Here is an 18,641-nt window from a genome sequence, read left to right as displayed (position 1 = left end):
TTTGTAAAAAAAAAAAGCTTTGAAGATTCAGATCTTACCCGATTCGAAAAAGTAATTACCCTGCGGAGTGAAGTACTGAGTTGGATCAACAACTAGTTCGGATCGAGTCGGATTATAGTGGGATCAAATGCGACCCGATCCATTTACACTTTTACCATGCTTTTATTATCTTTCTAATCAATTTACACTACAAAAAATATCTACTTTAGCCACAACATAATTTTTATGACTAAATGTGTTTTTTAATAACAAAAAATTACTTGTAACTTAAATATAGTTTTTAGATATAAGTTGTCACTAATTTAGTTTTAGTCACAATAAATATTGCGATTAAAAGCACATTTAGTCACAATAAATTGTATTTTTTTAACTAATACTTTAGCCACGAATCTTTGACAATATAAAAATAATTATAATTATTCACAACTTTTTTACTTGTAGTTAAAAATTTTATTGTGACTAAAAATAAGATTTTGTGTAGTGATATTTTAACAAATGCACATTTACTTTCAGCAAGCATATACCATATAAGTATTATGAAGAATGAAGATGTAAAAATTATATGATATTTAAGACAAAAAATGATTTTATAATATATGTGTATGAATTTTTAATATTACCTTCCAATGCCTAATGAAAAATCATGTTACAAAACTAAACATTAATTAATACTTTCATTTAAAATATATATAAAAAATTTATATTTTTATTATGTAAAAAGGTTTATATTTTAAGACTATAGCTCTATAATATTATAAAAAAAAAACAGTAAATAAAAAATAATTAATATATTTATGATGATGTAAATTTTATATAATAGTAAATTTTGTGTTTATATAGATAAGCATAAGTTTGTAAGACTTATTTTTGCATCTGTAGGAACCTTTTACATGAATTAAAATATATGTACATAAAGTGTTGAACTTAGAAAGAGAAAAAACGAAAGCTTCATGTATAAATAAGATTTTCTGGAATACCCAAAGATAAGGATTAATATGCATTTTTAAAATTTTACTTCCCGTTTATTAGTTAGATGAGAAAATTAAATTAAATACTACTTTCTAGCTAATTAATGTTGAAATTCTACATTCATTTTTAGGTAAGTATAGGTGCTTTAAACAAATATAATATCTTGTACTTGTAGGAATGAAAGTTCGCCCCATTCAAAAAAAAAAATATATATCTACTTTTGAAAAATAAAATACATATATACTTTCCGGGTGATTCTACAATGCACCCCCTTAAAAGGGATGTACTGATACACCCTTAATTTGTTTCGGCATCTAAAAAAAATTTTTAGGCTGATTTTTTTTATATTCATGTACGTTATAGCTATTTAAGATATCCTACAAAATTTTGAAAAATTCTGAATAATTTACAATATAGAAAACAATGTTCAAACAGTCTATTTTACACGCGTATAAAATAAAATAGTCACGCATGCAACACACTATTTGAACATAGTTTTCGGTGTGTTAAACTTTTCCAAATTTCTTAAAATTTTGCAGGATGTCTTAAATAACTATAACGTACATAAGCATGATAAAAAATTTGATTAAAAAATTATTTCGGATGCAAAAACAGATAAGGGTGCATTAATATATCCATTTTAAGGGGATGTATTGTAGAATTTTCCTATATTTTCCTATCTACATTTCTTTATGAAGTTTAAAACTAAAATAAAATAAAAAATAACAGTTGGCGACCTAACATGTACACTGTACAATTTGAAAAAGTAAAATAAAATAAAATATAACTTTTGGACATATTTTTTGAAAAATACCATCCATATTCCATCTCTCTCTCTCTATATATATATATCACATATAATATAATGAATCCACAATAACCATCAATTTATATATACATATATTACTTAATACTGAGTACTGTTAATCTCGGTTATATTATAGTACTACCTTTTTTTTGGTTTTTTTTTATAGAAGTATATATACTTAATCTGTCTTGAGTGTAGTTGCTGATGAAATTAAGCAATTACACAATGGAATCTGAACATGAAAACGGTACCCTGATCAGATCAAGAAATCAAGCCCTGAAACCTATTCAAACCACGAATATATTAAAAAGAAGGGGAAATGATGATGATAATATTAAGATGAAGAGCACATTCTTGGCCGAGCAGGATATGATGTTGATGATGGCCGAGAAAGATGAGCCTGTAAGTCCAGCAGGCCGTTTTTTCAACGAACAAAACTTCACTGTTCATATCTTAGCCATTCTCGGCTGCAAGACAAAGATTTTCCCAGATGTTTTCAAACAAGGATTACTCCATACTCTTCTCAAGCACCCTCGCTTCTCTAGTTTGATGGTATAATAATTAATTATAATATATATTTAATTGTTTATTTAATAACAATATACAATATATGTATAATTAATTAAATATTGTTTTTTGATGAACAGGTGAATGAGGGTGGAAATCTGAAATGGGTGAGAACAAATGTTGATATGGATAAGCACGTGATAATTGCTGACATGGGTGATGATGATGAAGTTTTGGCAGAAAAGTTTGTTGAAGATTACATCTATGATCTAACAAAAACAAGTTTGGACAAGTCTAAACCGTTATGGGAAGTTCATATAATCAACCAGAAAACCAAAGAGGCAGAAGGTGGTTTGTTCGTTTTCAAGATTCATCATTCCATGGGGGACGGCATGTCACTCGTTTCCCTTCTCCTTGCCTGTACTCGCCCAATAACCGACCCGGACACTGTTCCTACACTTCCTATTCCCAAACACAAACAAAATCACAATCATGATAATCAAGATTCATGTAATAATAAGAGCAGTGGCGGTTTCATCACGAGCTCGTTGCGGTGGTCCAAGGGCGTTTTATGGCTTCTTCAATTGTTTTGGAATACTTTAGTTGATATTTTCTTGTTTTTGGCAACTGGGTTTTTCTTGAGAGATTCTCAGACGCCGATTAGGGCTCCTCCATTTCAACAGAGTAGCAGTCCTCGCCGGATTATTTTTCGAAGCTTTAGCTTGGATGATTTTAAGTTGGTGAAGAATGCTACGAATTCGGTAAGGAAAATTATATAAATATTATCTTTTTGTTTAGTTATAAATAATTTTTAGTAATAAGTTTTTAATATACATATTTGCAGACTATAAATGATGTTGCATTGGGAGTTACACAAGCTGGTTTATCTAGATATCTCAACAGAAGATACGGTTAGCTATAATCCTACTTCTTTAATAAATTTAATTCTAGTTATTCTTCCTAGTTCCTAGGTTTCAAACCTTTTTTTTTGGGTGTATAGTGGTTTCACACTTAAGAAGTCACAAATTCAAATACCCCTTCTCACAAAATATAAAAGTAATAAATGAATCCTTTCAGAAAAACAAAAGTGATGAATTATTTTGATTTAGTAAAAGGAAAAACAATTTCTATGACATAATTAAAGCATGTCACAATATTTGCATGTAACGACATAAATTACCAAAAAGGTTATATGGTTATGATCATAACATGCATTGTCACTTCACTTTCTAGATATATACGTGGAAAATTGTAATATATTTTAGAAAAAAATACACGAATATCTAAAAAGGACATGAGATATGTTTTTATATAAAATTTAGTAGGACAAATTCATTTCATTATAGAGTACATATATGGCAATTGTACGGGTACAATACACATCATTTAACCACAAAAATGATATATATGCTTCGACTACACTAAGTACAACTAATTTGTGTTAGGTACCTATATATATCAACCTAGCTAGCTAAGTGATCGATCTCTTACTTTGAAGATTCGTGTACGTATAGTATTGTCCATTTGTGATCATCAAATTTCTATAAATATTAGTCCACACGCGGTCTCGCCTGAATTATTAATACATATATTCTCTTTTATATTTTCAATAATATATATACAATTATTTTGTTTTGTTATTTGCTTCAATAATTATATTAATGCAGGCGAGAATAAGAATAATAAAGATGAAGGGGATTCAAGTAGGGGCACCGTTAATAATCTTCCCAATAATATCCGCCTCAGATCAGTATTGCTTGTTAATATTAGACCATCCCCAGGAATTCAGGTCACTATTTATGCCTAACTAATAATAATTTATATATAATTTAATATTAATTCACCAGCTCCTATATATAATATACATATTGGTGTTAATTAATTATAGTGTTGAATAAATGTAGGATTTAGCTGATATGATGGAAAAAAACGGTGAAGCAGAGTGGGGAAACAAATTAGGATATGTTCTAATCCCACTAACCATTGATTTGAAGGAAGACCCTTTGGATTATATACGCCAAGTCAAACTTCAAATTGACCGAAAGAAGCACTCCCTTGAAGCTCTTTCTACTTCCTATATTTCCGCTATAGTTTTTCTTCTTTTTGGCATCAAGGTACTCACTTAATTCTATATTCACACTTATGCATGCATGTGAACCATATATAATACCTAATAGTTTACTCTTCGGTGCATTTATTTTTAAGGACCACTACCTAATTGATATTTTTGATCATATGTACGTACTAATTAATATTGAAGGAAAAATACATGTATTTATTTTATTTAGTGGGTAATTTATGATATAGAAAGCAAAAGGGTCTTATCAAATATAATATTATACACAATATATGTATGTTTACTTAAAAAGGGAATAAGAAGGTATTGATTCTCATATGAAGTTAGTGGGGTCACTTAAATTAAGAAAAAAGGGAAAAATTCTCCTTTTTATCATACATCCCTTTCTATACTACTTTATTTTTTATTTTATTAATTAAAAATTAAAAAAACAAATAAGCAAACACTTATATTTTTTAAGTGTAAATAGCGGCATAGTACCCAAAGTTTTATGTTTGTAAGCGGTGAAAGTATCCAATGTTTGTAAAACTGTAATTTTCTTCCAGTTTCGTCAATATCTCTGTTTTGAATTTATTAAAAGAATATTTTGAAGTAACTGATACTACATATTTCTATCTAGACCCAATAATGAAGAATTTAGGCCTTATATGTGCATAACAAAGTCTGTACTGACAAAATTAGAGAAAAATTACAGTTTTACAAACATTGGGTACTTATGCCGCTAAAAATAAACATTAGATTTATGCCGTTTACAAATATAAAACTTTGGGTACTTATACTGATTTAGTCAAATTTTATTTTCGATTATCTTTCTTAATGTAAACAAAATAAAATTCTATTTTTTTCGGATAGTTTAGTAAAAAATATAATAAAATATTATTTCTGATTATCTTATATTTTAACTTATTTATTTTTTTAATTAATTATTCTGATTCTAGTTTATAAATATTTATATATGATTGTAACACAGAGAATGGCCATTTTCTTTCACAAAATTCTGTCGGGTGCAACAATGGGGTTCTCGAATATAGTGGGTCCAACTCAGGAAATTGGCATTTACGGTCACAACTTAGCTTTCCTTGCGGCAACTACTTATGGCCAACCACATGTATAACATTAATTACTCTTTAATCATCTTTTTCATTTACACAAATTTGGTATTATAGATAGATAGATAAATATATACCTTATATGTATACATATTAATACATTATTATAACTTGACAGGAGTTGATGGTTAACTTTCAAAGTTACATGAAGAAGATGACTATTGTTTTAACAGTGGACGAAGATAGAATACCAGATCCTCACCAGCTATGTAATGACATTGAAGACTCTCTCAAGCTTATAAAAGATACCATTATAGAGAGAGGACTTGTCAAATAGTACTTAAAGAATATCATCCATGTTTTTTATGTTTTTTATATATCATTTAGAAAACCAACACTTTTTCATTCATATTAATTATTCTGTATACTATATAACATGATGCGAATGCAGTGTGAACTGTGAATTTATATCATTAATATATTTATATTGGTATGGCAAAATAAGCTCTACCCTAAAAAAATAGTTTTAATAATTTTCAAAAATGTAATTTTTAATTTGAGTTAATTTTCCTTTTTTCATAGCCACTATATATACTTGTCTCTTATTATAACGCATAGGTATTAAAAATTGATTTAAATATTGGGGAATTACTTTATATATTATTTTTAAATTATTTTTTTCAAATTTACGGTTTGAGTTTCTAAAGTGGTTGCAGAGCTAGTTGCAATAGGGGTTTTTATACGATTTTTTGTTACAATTTAAGTTTCAGTGTTAGTTGCAATTAATAGGGATTTCTATGTAGAATTTCGTAAAAATACAAAAAAAAATTGTTTTTAAGTATAAAAATAACAAAAAAAAACCCTTAAATATTTGTATCATATATTATAGGGTCCCAAACCTTTTATAAAATTCTATCACTAGAAAGGTTAGAATCCAACCATTAAAAAATAAAAGAATCTAGCTATTTTTATTAATTTATTATTATTATTTTTGAGTCAAAATTCATTAAATGCATTAGAAAGAATAAATGAATTTGGTGAACACATAGACGTCACATCATTAGAGTTTCTAGTCAACTATAAAATAATATATTAACACAAAGAGAATTCTTAAAAAAGTACTATATTAGTGTTTAACACATTTTTTAGTGTCATATTTTAATTAGAATAATTAAATAGCACATTTTATAAAACTTAGAAAAATAAATTTTAAAAAATATCTGTAAAATATTACTTATAAAAAAATAATAAAAAAGATAGGTGCCGTTTGGTAATACTTTTATTTTTTAATTTTTTAATCACAAAATAAAAGTAAAATTTTTGTTTTTAAAAAATTTATTTTTAAAAAACAAAAATGCGTTCTATAACCACTTTTATTTTTTAATTTTAAAAACAGAAAACAAAAGTGTGTTCTGCAAAATTTATTATTTTTATTTTTATTTTTTGATTTTAGTTAACTCGGGTCTAAGTCCTTGGTCGGATTCGGGTTCAAGTCAGAAGCCGAGTTCAACGCCAAGGCCGCGGGGAGGGGATTTGGGTCCGGGTCTGATCGTAATCCAAAAGATTGATTAAAAAAAAAACTGTTTAAAAAAATATTGAAATTGATTTTTTTTTATTTTTAAAATTTTGATTTCTAATTATAAAATTGAAAAGTAAAAACAGTTTTATAGAACATGTTTTTGAAAAATATTTTCAATTTTCTACTTTTAAAAATAAAAAACTGATTAAAAAAGTGTTACCAAACACCACCATAACTGCTATCTCGATTACGGATACCCATAATTATTTTATCTGTGTAAATTGGAAAATAAATAGAGCAGGAAATAACCGCACCACACATATATGAGCACGGTACATACTAGTGTATACCGCCGCATATTCTCCCCGATATATATTGAATATTTTGTTAATTATACATATTTAATTTAAGGAAATTCTACAATGCACTCCTTAAAATGGATATATGGATGCACCTTATTTGTTTTAGCATCTGAAATAATTTTTTAGTCAAATTTTTTCTCATGGTCATGTACGTTATAGTTATTTAAGACATCATGCAAAATTTTAAGAAATTTAGAAAAGTTTGACACGCCGAAAAATACTTTCAAACAGTGTATTGCACGCGTGACTATTTTATTTTATATGTGTGTAAAATAGACGGTTTGAACATTATTTTTTATATTATAAATTATTCAGAATTTCTCAAAATTTTGTAGGTTATCTTAAATAGCTATAAAGTACATGAATATGAAAAAAAAATTAGACTAAAAATTTTTTCTGGATGGCGAAACAAGTCAAGAGTGTATCAGTACATCCCTTTTAAGGGGGTGCATTGTAGAATCACCCTTTAATTTATTCTATTTAAATGTTATCATATTATATTTTTGATTTACTTCTTAAACTTTATCAAATTTATGGTCATTATGGTATTTTTTTAAAATATTTTGATGTGTCTACTTAATATTTTTTAACAATAATTATATACATGTGTGTGGTAGCATTTTGAGTTTAAAAATAATTCAGAATATTATTTAATTAAATTAAAAATATTATTATAATTACATACATTTAAAAAATTAACGTTAACATAATTTTTCCCGCTATTATATTAATTATCATTTCTCATCACTAAAGGAACCACATTTTCATAGATACTATTATTACCCGCTATTATAATTAGGTTTATTTTTGAATGCCGATCGATCTTTGTACCAGTCCATTAAAAATCAAATTGTGAAATAATTGAATTTTGGATCCACATACTTGGTGGAACGAAAGGCGTTGAAGAGTCACAATATAAAATTAAATATGTTTATGGTGAATTTTATTATATGGATGTAGATTGGAATAAAAAAAAATTCAATGCTAGAAATATTGAAAGGAGATAAACATCTCTCCCCATCATCTTCATCATAAATGATTTGCTTGCTTCAAAATGACCTTGCCCAATAATAAGAAAATCCCATAGTTATTTTTTATTATTATTATTATTATTTGATTGTGCAAGGGACCAAACTCTAGGAGTCAAACTCAAAACTACATGATTGATAAATCCTCATCTTTCCTTTGCAGGTTAAGCACTTGTTCACTAATTCATAATGCCATCAATTTTCATTTATGATCAAAATAACGAAATATAACAAAAAGAGCTTTAAGGGTTACTTTTTTTGTCCGTAAATAATAATCTAAAAGGTATTAGGAGCAACATGTATTAACTTAAAGTGTCGCCCCTAATACTATTTCTTTACTAAAGTGTCACCCTTAATATTTCATCCCTAATAAGGACAATAGTTATTATATATGATATATTAATTAATTATATAATTTTTCAAATATAATAATTTAAAAATTATAACAAAATCAAAATAATACTAAGTATTCATCCTGTTTGACCTAATATATTTATTTATAATTAAAAAGATTATTTGAGGAGGCCTTTTTGGAGAAGAGCATCTTTCATAAGTTTGAGCGATTCAACAATATCATCACACAATCGATGCGGATCAGGAATGGTGGCTTCGTCCACAGACAGAACAATAGTCATCTTATTCACGTAGCTTTGGAAATTCACCATCAATTCCTGTTTAAATTTAAAATAAATAGGTTATTAATTAGAGCACTCCAAATATCACTTTTTTTTTTCTTTTCTTTCAATTTTTTTTTTTTTTAAATATATCACTAAAATTTCATTTTTTATTTTTATACATATATATAAAATACTGAATACATATGAATTAAAATAAATACAATATTATTAAAATATTTTTGAAGAAAAAATAGTAGTTTGTGGTAGTAAATAAGTAATATTCCATTCTTATGGTCATTTTTGTGCCCTCATTTTAACAAAAAATATAATATTTTCTAAAATCAGCAAAAAAAAAAAAAATTATTTTTAAAAGATTTTTTTTTGAACTCTTAAGTTAAGTGGGCTTTAGATACAGGGCTAGTCTGCATATGTCCAAGATCTGGCCTGTATTCATAAAATTAGAGAATAGCTAAAAAGCACTAGTAATGCTCCTTTTGTTGTTTTTATAATTTATTAATAATTGTATTATAGTTGCAATGAGATCATTATTCTAATTGTTTTTAATTATTTTATAGTTTATTTATAATTAATTTATAGTTGTTGTCGAGTTGATTTCTCCTTATTTTTTTTTAATTATTTCTGACTTTGTTTGAGAAAAATTTATTTTTGTAATTTTAAAATTTTATAAACATAATTTTATTAATAAAAAAAATTAAATTATAAAATTATAAATAAAATATAAAAATAGACATTTTTAAAAATTCCCCAAGACAGTCTTATTTATTTATAAAGAGTTTATAACACCATTTTTTATTTAATTTATTAACAGTTTTGTTTATTTTTTATTTGTCTTATTTGTGTAACATTATTAAAAGGGAAATTTGATTTTATATACTTAAAAAATTAAAAAATTTTATAATTAAACCAAAAATTTAAACCCTAAAAAAATTATACCTTTTTTTTCAAAACCCCAAAAATACCCCCCTCACAATTCTCTCTCTCTGCATCATCTCTCTCTCTCTCCATCTCACCCCAACCGCCCACCCTCACCACCACCTCCGACCTCCATCCTCCGACCTCCGACCCTCACCGCCACCTCCGACCACCCGCACCAACACCCCGACCCAGCCCCACTCTCTCGGACCGCCCAAAAATCGCACCCCGAAAACCCACTCTCTCTTCCTCTCTCTCTGAAATCGCAGAAAAAAAAAATTGCTCCAGGTCCGATGGTCGGACCATGGGTCCGATGGGGTCCGACCAATCGGACCCCATCGGACCTGGGACAATTTTTCTCTCTAAAAACGCAGAAAAAAAAAATTGCTCCGATGGGTCCGATTGGTCGGACCCCATCGGACTCATGGTCCGACCATCGGACCTGGAGTAATTTTTTTTTTTTCTGCGATTTCAGAGAGAGAGGAAGAGAGAGTGGGTTTCGGGGTGCGATTTTTGGGCGGTCCGAGAGAGTGGGGCTGGGTCGGGGTGTTGGTGCGGGTGGTCGGAGGTGGCGGTGAGGGTCGGAGGTCGGAGGTGGTGGTGAGGGTGGGCGGTTGGGATGAGAGAGAGAGAGAGAGAGAGAGAGAGAGAGAGAGAGAGAGAGAGAGAGAGAGAGAGAGAGAGAGAGAGAGAGAGAGAGAGAGATGATGCAGAGAGAGAGAGAATTGTGAAGGGGGTATTTTTGGGGTTTTGAAAAAAAAGTATAGTTTTTTTATGGTTTAAGTTTTTGGTATAATAATAAAAATTTTTAATTTTTTAAGTATATAAAATCAAAATTTGTGGTATGTTGATAAAATGAGCTCTTAAAGACAGTATAAATGAAATTAAATTAAATTACGTACATGTGGCTGGCCATAGGTAGCTCCAGCTAGGTAAGCCATTGGGTGTCCGTAGAAACCAATTTCTTCAAGTGGTCCGACTACGTTGGAGAACGCCATTGTAGTGGCGGACAGGATTTTGTGAAATAGAGCACTTGTTCTCTATTATTTATTCATTAACATCATCATCAATAAATTAAAAAGTTTACGAGAGAAAGGTGATCCAAACGTAGTAGGTTACGTACCTTGATGCCAAAAAGGGCAAAAATGAAACCAGAAATGGAGAAAGTGCAAAGAGCTTCGAGAGAGTGTTTCTTTCGATCAATAATAGCTTTAGCTGTGCGAATATAATCCAAGGGGTTATCCCTTAAACAAATGTCAAATGGAAGGAGCACATAACCAATCCAATTCCCCCACTTTGCTTCGCTATTCTTCTCCATCATATCAGCCAAACTCTGCATATTTATAAATATTATTAAGTGTATACATAACTTACTACTTAATTAATTAATTAATAGTTAGAAAGATTAATTACTTGAATTCCCGGAGATGGTCTAATATTAACCAGCAAATTTGACCTGAGCCGTATCTTCTTTGGAAAGGCTTCGCCATTCTCACCTAATATTATATATTATTAACAACGTAATTAGAAACACTACTCTTGCATGCAATTATATAATATATTACAAAAATTGGTGTGAAGTAATGTTATTAAGTGTATATAGTATACTGTAAAATTATAATTTATTTCTCAAGTACAAGTATATTTAATTATTTGCATAATTTTAAGTGCAAATGTGGTGCTGGACAATCAAAAGGGTGGCTCCAAGAAAAATAATAGTAAAAGATAATTACAATGTTAATTCCAAACACGAAATTGAAAAATTGTCAATATATTACTTTAACACTCAAAATCAAAAGATATTTTAGAATTAATTATCAACTAAGCAAATGTGACTAATATTATAGAAGATAGGTAACTATTTATATAATAAATAATAGAGGGATATTATTTTGAGGCTTTAGAAAGAGAATTGTTAGCATTTTTTTCAGTATTATATGTTAGTAGTGTTAAGTAAATATTAAATATCGTATAACTTATAAAAATAATTTTTATGCTAATCAATTATAAAACACCAACTATAAAAAAAACACCATGCTATTCAATAAGAATGCTCTTTCAGAAAAGAGCTGCTATTTGTGGGATTAAAAGCACTCCCGAGCCATGTGCAACAGTTGGATTGGTTGGCACAGGTCTATACTCAATTTTGATTAAAAAGTTATTTACATGTTCTAAAAAATGTATATTTTAATAAAGACACTATAAATCAGTAAAAAAAAAAAAAAGAAATATCAGAATAGAACATCTATATTAAGTCTTACAAAATATTTCAAAATAATTACTGAGTTTAGTCCAAAAATACCAAAATACGACCTGCGTACAGAAATTATATAAAAGACAATTGAAAACAGAGCATAAAACTATATAACAAAATTTCAAGTGAGAGTTTTAGTTATATATAATGAATTATACTATAACGGTTACAATTCATCTACCAAGTATTATTTCACCAATTATATTCACTATATATAACGCTTTTTCAAGAATTCTCATTCTCTCTCTCTCTCAAGAAAAAGACAGAGAACTCTGTATCTTCTTCACCGAAGAAACTTAATTGAGCGTTTGTTATTAGTTATAGTACATATATACTACTTTTCGCAATGGATTCCGAGCTCGAAAATTTAAGGACGACACTCATTACCAGATTGCAAGAACTTAATCAGTTCAAACACAGTGGTTCAGTAAGAAAAGGTGAGATTGAAGAATTTCAAGAATTTATAGAAATTTTGGAAAGCGATGTTTATCGAAAACCTAAATCGATTAAGCTAAAGAGGAAGAAGAAGAGTGTAAAAGAAGTGACGAGTAGTAGTGCTGTGGATATTCATGAATCTTTAAAGATTGGTCTAAGGAACAGACTTGAGATTTTGGACATATCGGAAGAGAGGTTCCGCAAGTACAATATCCCAAAACGTTATCAAAACGGCCAGAAACAACCGCTACAGCCTTACTTGGAAAGATTACAAGAGTTCATGGAAAACACTTGGAGAAAAGAATCCAAGAAGAAAAGAGAGAAAGGGTATTTGAGTTTGCGTGAGTTGATGATGAAGATAGACACCTCAAATGATGCTCTTGCCCAATGTGCTTTCAATTGTCTCAGGTATACTCTTGAAGAAATTGCCAATGAAATCTCTAAACTCTTTATTGAGTACATAATGATCTTGGTCTTGGGCACGGTCGTAGCTGATTCCAATAATATTGCTAATACTACTAAGAATAATAATAAAATGGTGCCAATGTCACAAAGTGTTGATGATGTTAAAAGCATAGTGGAATGCTTACGTGTGGAAGAGAAAAACAATGGTCATGAGTCTACTGTAATAACCACATTTGGCTTTGTAATGTGTTTCTTCATGGATGCACTTGAGCTTGCAGGACCATCATGGAGCAATAATGGTTGCGAAAAGAAGAGAATGTTGTTTGATTTGGATGAGGAAATTGAAGACGATGTAGTTCATCATATCGTTATGGAAGTTCTTCGTTTAGAGGTGTGCATATGTAGTCCTGAATTCTTTCCTATGATGCTTTTAAATGATGTGTTTTACTCAATGGCAACTCATATTCGATCTAATGTTTTCAAGGACAAATTGGAAGGTGTAATTACAGATAAGATAAATTTGTGGAAGTATTATATTGATCAATTCCAAGTTGACCTTGAGGTTGATCATTATGAAGAATGTTGTTCAGAGATGAATTTTTTAAGGCAAGTCTTGGAGGTTGGGGTTCTTGAAATATGCTCTGCTGATCAATACGAAACTTTACCGACCTTAATGACAAATTTAGTGTTTATATAAGAGATCATTATTGTTAAATAAACTTGTTTTTACTGAATATTGTAATAACTCATTCTAATCTATAGTGTGATGTGTCTCTTAAATTAAATAAGAACATGATATAGAAAGATGATTCAAAAGAAGAGAATTATGATTCTGTTCCAAAATCACACTGTCTTCAACTCTTCATAGACGAAAAGTTGCATCACCATTCGTTTTCATTATCATTCTCATTTTCCTAAAACTAAAGATATATAATTGACATTAATACTCTTAAGTTGACATTTTTAATGAACTCACTTCCAAATTATTATTATTTTCAAAACAGTAATGATGAACAAAAACGGATACTAATAGGAGAGAGGAATAATCACTAGTCAAACACATTTCAGGAAAATTATAGGACGCTTTAAATTTCTGTAAAAATTTTGTTATTAAATTTTTTAAACACAAAAAAAAAAATTCTTTTTTTTTTTTATTTTAAAAAAAAATAAAAATGGGTTTCGTAGTTAGTTCGTTTTCTTTTAACTTTAATAAAATGAATAATTTATTTTTTAGGCATTAAAATTTTAATTTAATTTAGGTGGCCTTTAGTAACATTTTTATTTGTTAATTTTTTAATCACAAAAATGAAAGTAGAATTTTTGTTTTAAAATTTTTTAAAAAAACAAAAATGGTTTATATAATTTTGTTTTTTAAGTTTTAAAAATAGAAAATAAAAATGTGTTCTGAAAAGTTTATTTTGATTTTTTTATTGATTTTATTTAAGTCGAGTCCAGGTCGAGGTCTCGCGTCTGGGACCAAGGTCGTGGTCCGAGGCCTGCGTTCGGTTGGGGTTCGGGGCTAGGGTCCGGTTAGGGTTTGAGGCCGGGGTTTGGGTCTTGGTCCGAGTCCAGTCGGAGTTTCGAGTCTGGGTTCGAGATTGGGGTTTGAGGTCGGGGATCAGGTCCAAGTCCAGGTCCAGGGCCAAAGTCTGGGTTCAGGGTTTGGTTCCAGGTCCAGGTTGGGGCTGGGGCTTAGGTCTGAGTCCGAGTCTGGATCCAGAGTCGAGGTCCGGGGTAGCAGTCCATGGTCTGGGTTCGGGTCGAGGTCCCGGTCTTAGGGGCGAGAGTTTAGGTTCGGGTTTGGTTGGAGTCCAAAATATTGATTAAGAAAAAAAATATGTTTGAAATAAATTTAAAATGATTTGTTTTTGTTTTCAAAATTTTTAAATTGATTAAAAAATTAATAAGTTAAAACAATTTTAGACAACATGTTTTTAAAATTATTTTACGTTTCTAATTGAAAAATAAAAATCTAAATAAAAAATTATTACTAAACTGATTTTTGTATCATAAAACTATTAAATTTCTTTTAATTAAAATGTTTTACTTTAATATTAATTTTTATTTTTTTTCATTGCTTTTCCTCTATAACAGCTTCCATTTTTATTGACTAAAAGAAATAAATATATCCATATAATTATTAGAATCTTTAACAGAATATAAATAATGAACTAAGCAACTACACAAAATGTGTACTATATACTTGGGGTTTTTACAATAATATTACATTTTAGGTAAAAAATTATCATTTTACTGTCACATGATTTTTTTTACAAAAATACTGTCTTTTTATAAAAACAACAGTAAAACAACAAAATAGACTAATTAAAACAACAATAGAACAACTAAAAAACAATCATGGAACAATAGTGAAAATTTAACACAGTACACAGTATTTTTAAAAAAATTCTGCTCCATAGAAAAAAAGTACAAAAATTAAAAATTTTAGTTTGTGGTATAAAAACTCTATATACCTATGATAATTACTTTGTTAAAAAAAAAGGAAGAAAAGAAAGAAAGAATGAACAAAGAAAAAAAAAACATTACAAAAATCAATTTAATTAGAACTCCCGAAATTATAATTTCATTTTAATTTCTTTAATCAAAATATTAGAAGAACATTAAAATTAATTTATAATAAAAAAAATTACCAAGTAAAACACACACACAAAAAAATATAATAATAATAATAATAATTACGTGTCTATTGTATTATAATTAAGATTTCATTTGTTTTTTAAAAGAATTTTGTTAATTGTTTAATTAAATTTAAGATTAAAATTAATCTGTATATAAATATGAAAAAGTATAGAAAGAATTATGAAGAAAAAAAAAGAATAATAACTTTATGCAGCTTAGAAAATAAAATTGCAAATAAAATAAAATAAATGGGTTTTTTCATTTTTATACTTTAAAATAGTTTTTTTTTTGTTTTTTTTTTTTTTTTTGCATTTTTACGAAATTTTACATAGAATTTCTTATTGCAACTAGCGCTGCAACTTAAATTGTAACAAAATATCGTATAGAAACTTCTATTGCAAATAGCGCTGCAACCACTTTAGAAACCCAAACCATAAATTTAAAAAAAAAATTAGAAAAAAATTATATAAGGAGTAATTCTCTTAAAATAAAATAACACAATAAATATCCAAAATATGATAGAGTTATGAGTAACATCACGATATGAAGTGTGTATTATTATTAATTACTAATTTTTTTATAATATTTATTAAAATAAAATAAATAATATTCGATATTAAATTGCCCTTATTATACCTCACAAAAAGTTATTGGCATCTTTAGCATTTCTCTATGATATATCCATGCTCTATGTATGTATTTTAGCCTTCTGTTCATATGGTGCGTACGTATAGCAATATTTAGTTCTTTTTACAGTGTAGTCCTAACTAATTAAACAGAGAAGAGAGTAAAATCCTGGTTTTTTACGTACCATATCTTCTATTGAGGTATCGTGATAAACCAGCCTGTGTAATTCCCACGGCAACATCATTTACAGTCTGCACAAAATCAGCTCACTAATTAATTATACTAAGCCAAGAAATAAGCGATTAATATTAATATTATATATATAACAATATATCACGTACCGAAGCCATTGCATTCTTGACCAACTTAATATCATCGAAACTAACGACCCGAAAAATGATTCGGCGAGGATTATGCTCACACCCCGGAAGCCCTCTAAGTGGTGTGTGAGTGTCTTTCAAGAACAGAGCAGTGGCCACAAACAATACGAAATCAACAAAAGTGTTCCAAAACAGCTTCAAGATCCACCAAAGCCCAAGAAAGCAGTAGTAGATCGATAACTTTGAGATAAAACGATTGTTATGATCGTAAGTGTTTATTATTTTCTTGGTGGGAAGTGTTGGTACGGCCTCTGGCTTTTCGATTTGGCGTGTACAAGCCAAGAGAAGGGACATTAGTGATATGCCGTCCCCCAGTGAGTGGTGGATTCTGAAAATGACAACTCCTTCGGCGTTGCTTGTCTTCAGGTTTAACACGTGGACATCCCACAGTGGTTTTGACCTGTCCAGGAGGAGATTGTTTTTCGTGAGGCTATAAATGTAATTTTCAAGGAACTTGTCTGGACTTATAAACTCCTCCATGTTTGGGTCGATGATCGGTACTATTATGTGCTTGTCTAGATCAACTTCTGTTCTTACCCACTTCATTTTTCCACTACCACTCTCCTCATCCACAACCTGTAGTAAATTTAAATTAATCATTATATTTGTATTATATATAATAATAATCATGATCGTAAATTAATTAATATATATAGTACCTGGAGACTAGAGAAACGGGGGTGCTTGAGCAGAGTATGAACCAAATTTTGTTTGGCTAAATCCAAATTAATTTTGATCTTGCTACCCATGATGGCTAAGATATGAACATTAAAATTTGGTTCGTTAAAAAGACGACCTGCTGGACTTACTGGCTCCTCTAATGAAATTTTCATATCATCTCCTCTGTTTTTAACTTTTGTCTCAATTGGTTTTAGAACTACTGCTTGCTGCTTTCTCGATCTCATACCTTCTTCAAACTCCATAATATAATAATTATCGATCTTTCACTACAAAAAAATTAATTTATATGTATATTTAAACAGGGGGAATATTATGTTGTTACTTATAATTGGTTGGGTTCCAATTATCTATGGCTTATATTATATGGGTTTATCTATATGTATATATATATAGCTAAGACATCTAATCAATCATGATCGTGGGATTTATTATAGAACGATCTTTCATATCGGTTATGAGGAGTTTTCAGAAAAATAACTATTTTGACTAACACTTTATCAGTTTGAACAACCAAAAAATAAAAAATTTATTTGTTCACCAATAAATAATGAAATTGTAATAAATATTACTTTACAGTAAAAATACTCGTTACTTTGCATTATTATTTATATTTTGTTTTTTTTTTTTCCAAGATTAAGGAAAGTCCGTATGACTTAAAAAATGAAGTAATGAACATGGCTAAGTTATATTAAACATTAACAAAAATATATACATTTTGAAAAGCATAAACATATGTATATGCATTTTAGGTAAGGTAGTTGGTTAGATCACGTAGAGGGTGGGTTGCGTGTAAATGAGAAAATAAATGTTGTCGTACATGTTGGTCATCATGAAATGGTTTTGGAATGAATTAATTTGTTGTTTGGTGAAATTAAATTACTTAATAATGGTGTTCATAAACATAGCCTGGTAACTTTCTTCTCACAAAATGGAAGTCCTAAATTCAAATTTTTATCCCACAATATATATAATGGGAAGATTTAAGGTATGACCTATACTTTTGTCCTCATACCATAGGGAAGTAAAATAAACCAATCAAAATATAGAAAAAATAAAATGTAAATAGAATCTTTTCAATAAGATGTATCAGATCATGTCCGCACTATTTTATTTTATTTTTTTATTATTATTTTTATTTTTGAAACTTTCAATAGTTTATTCTAACTTATGTTAGAGTAATTCATGCTGTGTATTTTTTTTCATTTATATGCAATAAAAAATAATTTATAATTACATACATTTTTTTTTATTCAAAAAATAAATAAATAAATAAAATATCCCAACAAAATATTATAAATAAATTTAACAAGATTTTTAAGAAAAAATATCGCCAAAAAATTGTTGTAGCAG

At 28.6% G+C, this 18,641-nt stretch overlaps 2 protein-coding genes across 2 annotated transcripts; one reads left to right on the top strand and one right to left on the bottom strand.

The window, feature by feature from the left end:
• The first annotated feature begins 1,836 nt into the window (after positions 1–1,836).
• On the top strand, positions 1,837–6,000 carry LOC115708251 (wax ester synthase/diacylglycerol acyltransferase 5). The gene is made up of 7 exons (XM_030636471.2): positions 1,837–2,329; positions 2,425–3,045; positions 3,129–3,195; positions 3,952–4,073; positions 4,189–4,398; positions 5,332–5,469; positions 5,589–6,000. Exons 1-7 carry the CDS (start codon positions 1,982–1,984, stop codon positions 5,745–5,747), a joined length of 1,665 nt encoding a protein of 554 aa, XP_030492331.1. The 5' UTR covers positions 1,837–1,981; the 3' UTR covers positions 5,748–6,000.
• Positions 6,001–8,499: 2,499 nt separating this feature from the next.
• LOC115703623 (wax ester synthase/diacylglycerol acyltransferase 11) lies at positions 8,500–17,663 on the bottom strand. Its single transcript, XM_030630860.2, has 7 exons — positions 17,270–17,663; positions 16,572–17,186; positions 16,415–16,481; positions 11,283–11,365; positions 10,993–11,202; positions 10,772–10,909; positions 8,500–8,990 (listed from the first exon to the last, which is right to left on the bottom strand). Exons 1-7 carry the CDS (start codon positions 17,531–17,533, stop codon positions 8,832–8,834), a joined length of 1,536 nt encoding a protein of 511 aa, XP_030486720.2. The 5' UTR covers positions 17,534–17,663; the 3' UTR covers positions 8,500–8,831.
• Positions 17,664–18,641: the final 978 nt, after the last annotated feature.

Source organism: Cannabis sativa, chromosome 1 (assembly GCF_029168945.1).
Source record: "Cannabis sativa cultivar Pink pepper isolate KNU-18-1 chromosome 1, ASM2916894v1, whole genome shotgun sequence".
Lineage (NCBI taxonomy): Eukaryota > Viridiplantae > Streptophyta > Magnoliopsida > Rosales > Cannabaceae > Cannabis > Cannabis sativa.
The sequence above is the reverse complement of the archived record's forward strand: the minus strand, read 5'-3'. Positions and strand labels throughout refer to the sequence as shown.

Bases quoted from the DNA above. Each gene is read 5' to 3' on its own strand.
- LOC115708251 (XM_030636471.2), top strand. From the start codon at position 1,982: ATGAAATTAAGCAATTACACAATGGAATCTGAACATGAAAACGGTACC. The intron at 3,046-3,128 runs GTAAGGAAAATT...ACATATTTGCAG, and splicing joins TGAAGAATGCTACGAATTCG to ACTATAAATGATGTTGCATT. The intron at 4,399-5,331 runs GTACTCACTTAA...ATTGTAACACAG, and splicing joins TTCTTCTTTTTGGCATCAAG to AGAATGGCCATTTTCTTTCA.
- LOC115703623 (XM_030630860.2), bottom strand. From the start codon at position 17,533: ATGGAGTTTGAAGAAGGTATGAGATCGAGAAAGCAGCAAGCAGTAGTT. The intron at 11,366-16,414 runs GTACGTAAAAAA...ATATAATATTAG, and splicing joins ATACCTCAATAGAAGATATG to GTGAGAATGGCGAAGCCTTT. The intron at 11,203-11,282 runs GTAATTAATCTT...ATAAATATGCAG, and splicing joins GACCATCTCCGGGAATTCAA to AGTTTGGCTGATATGATGGA.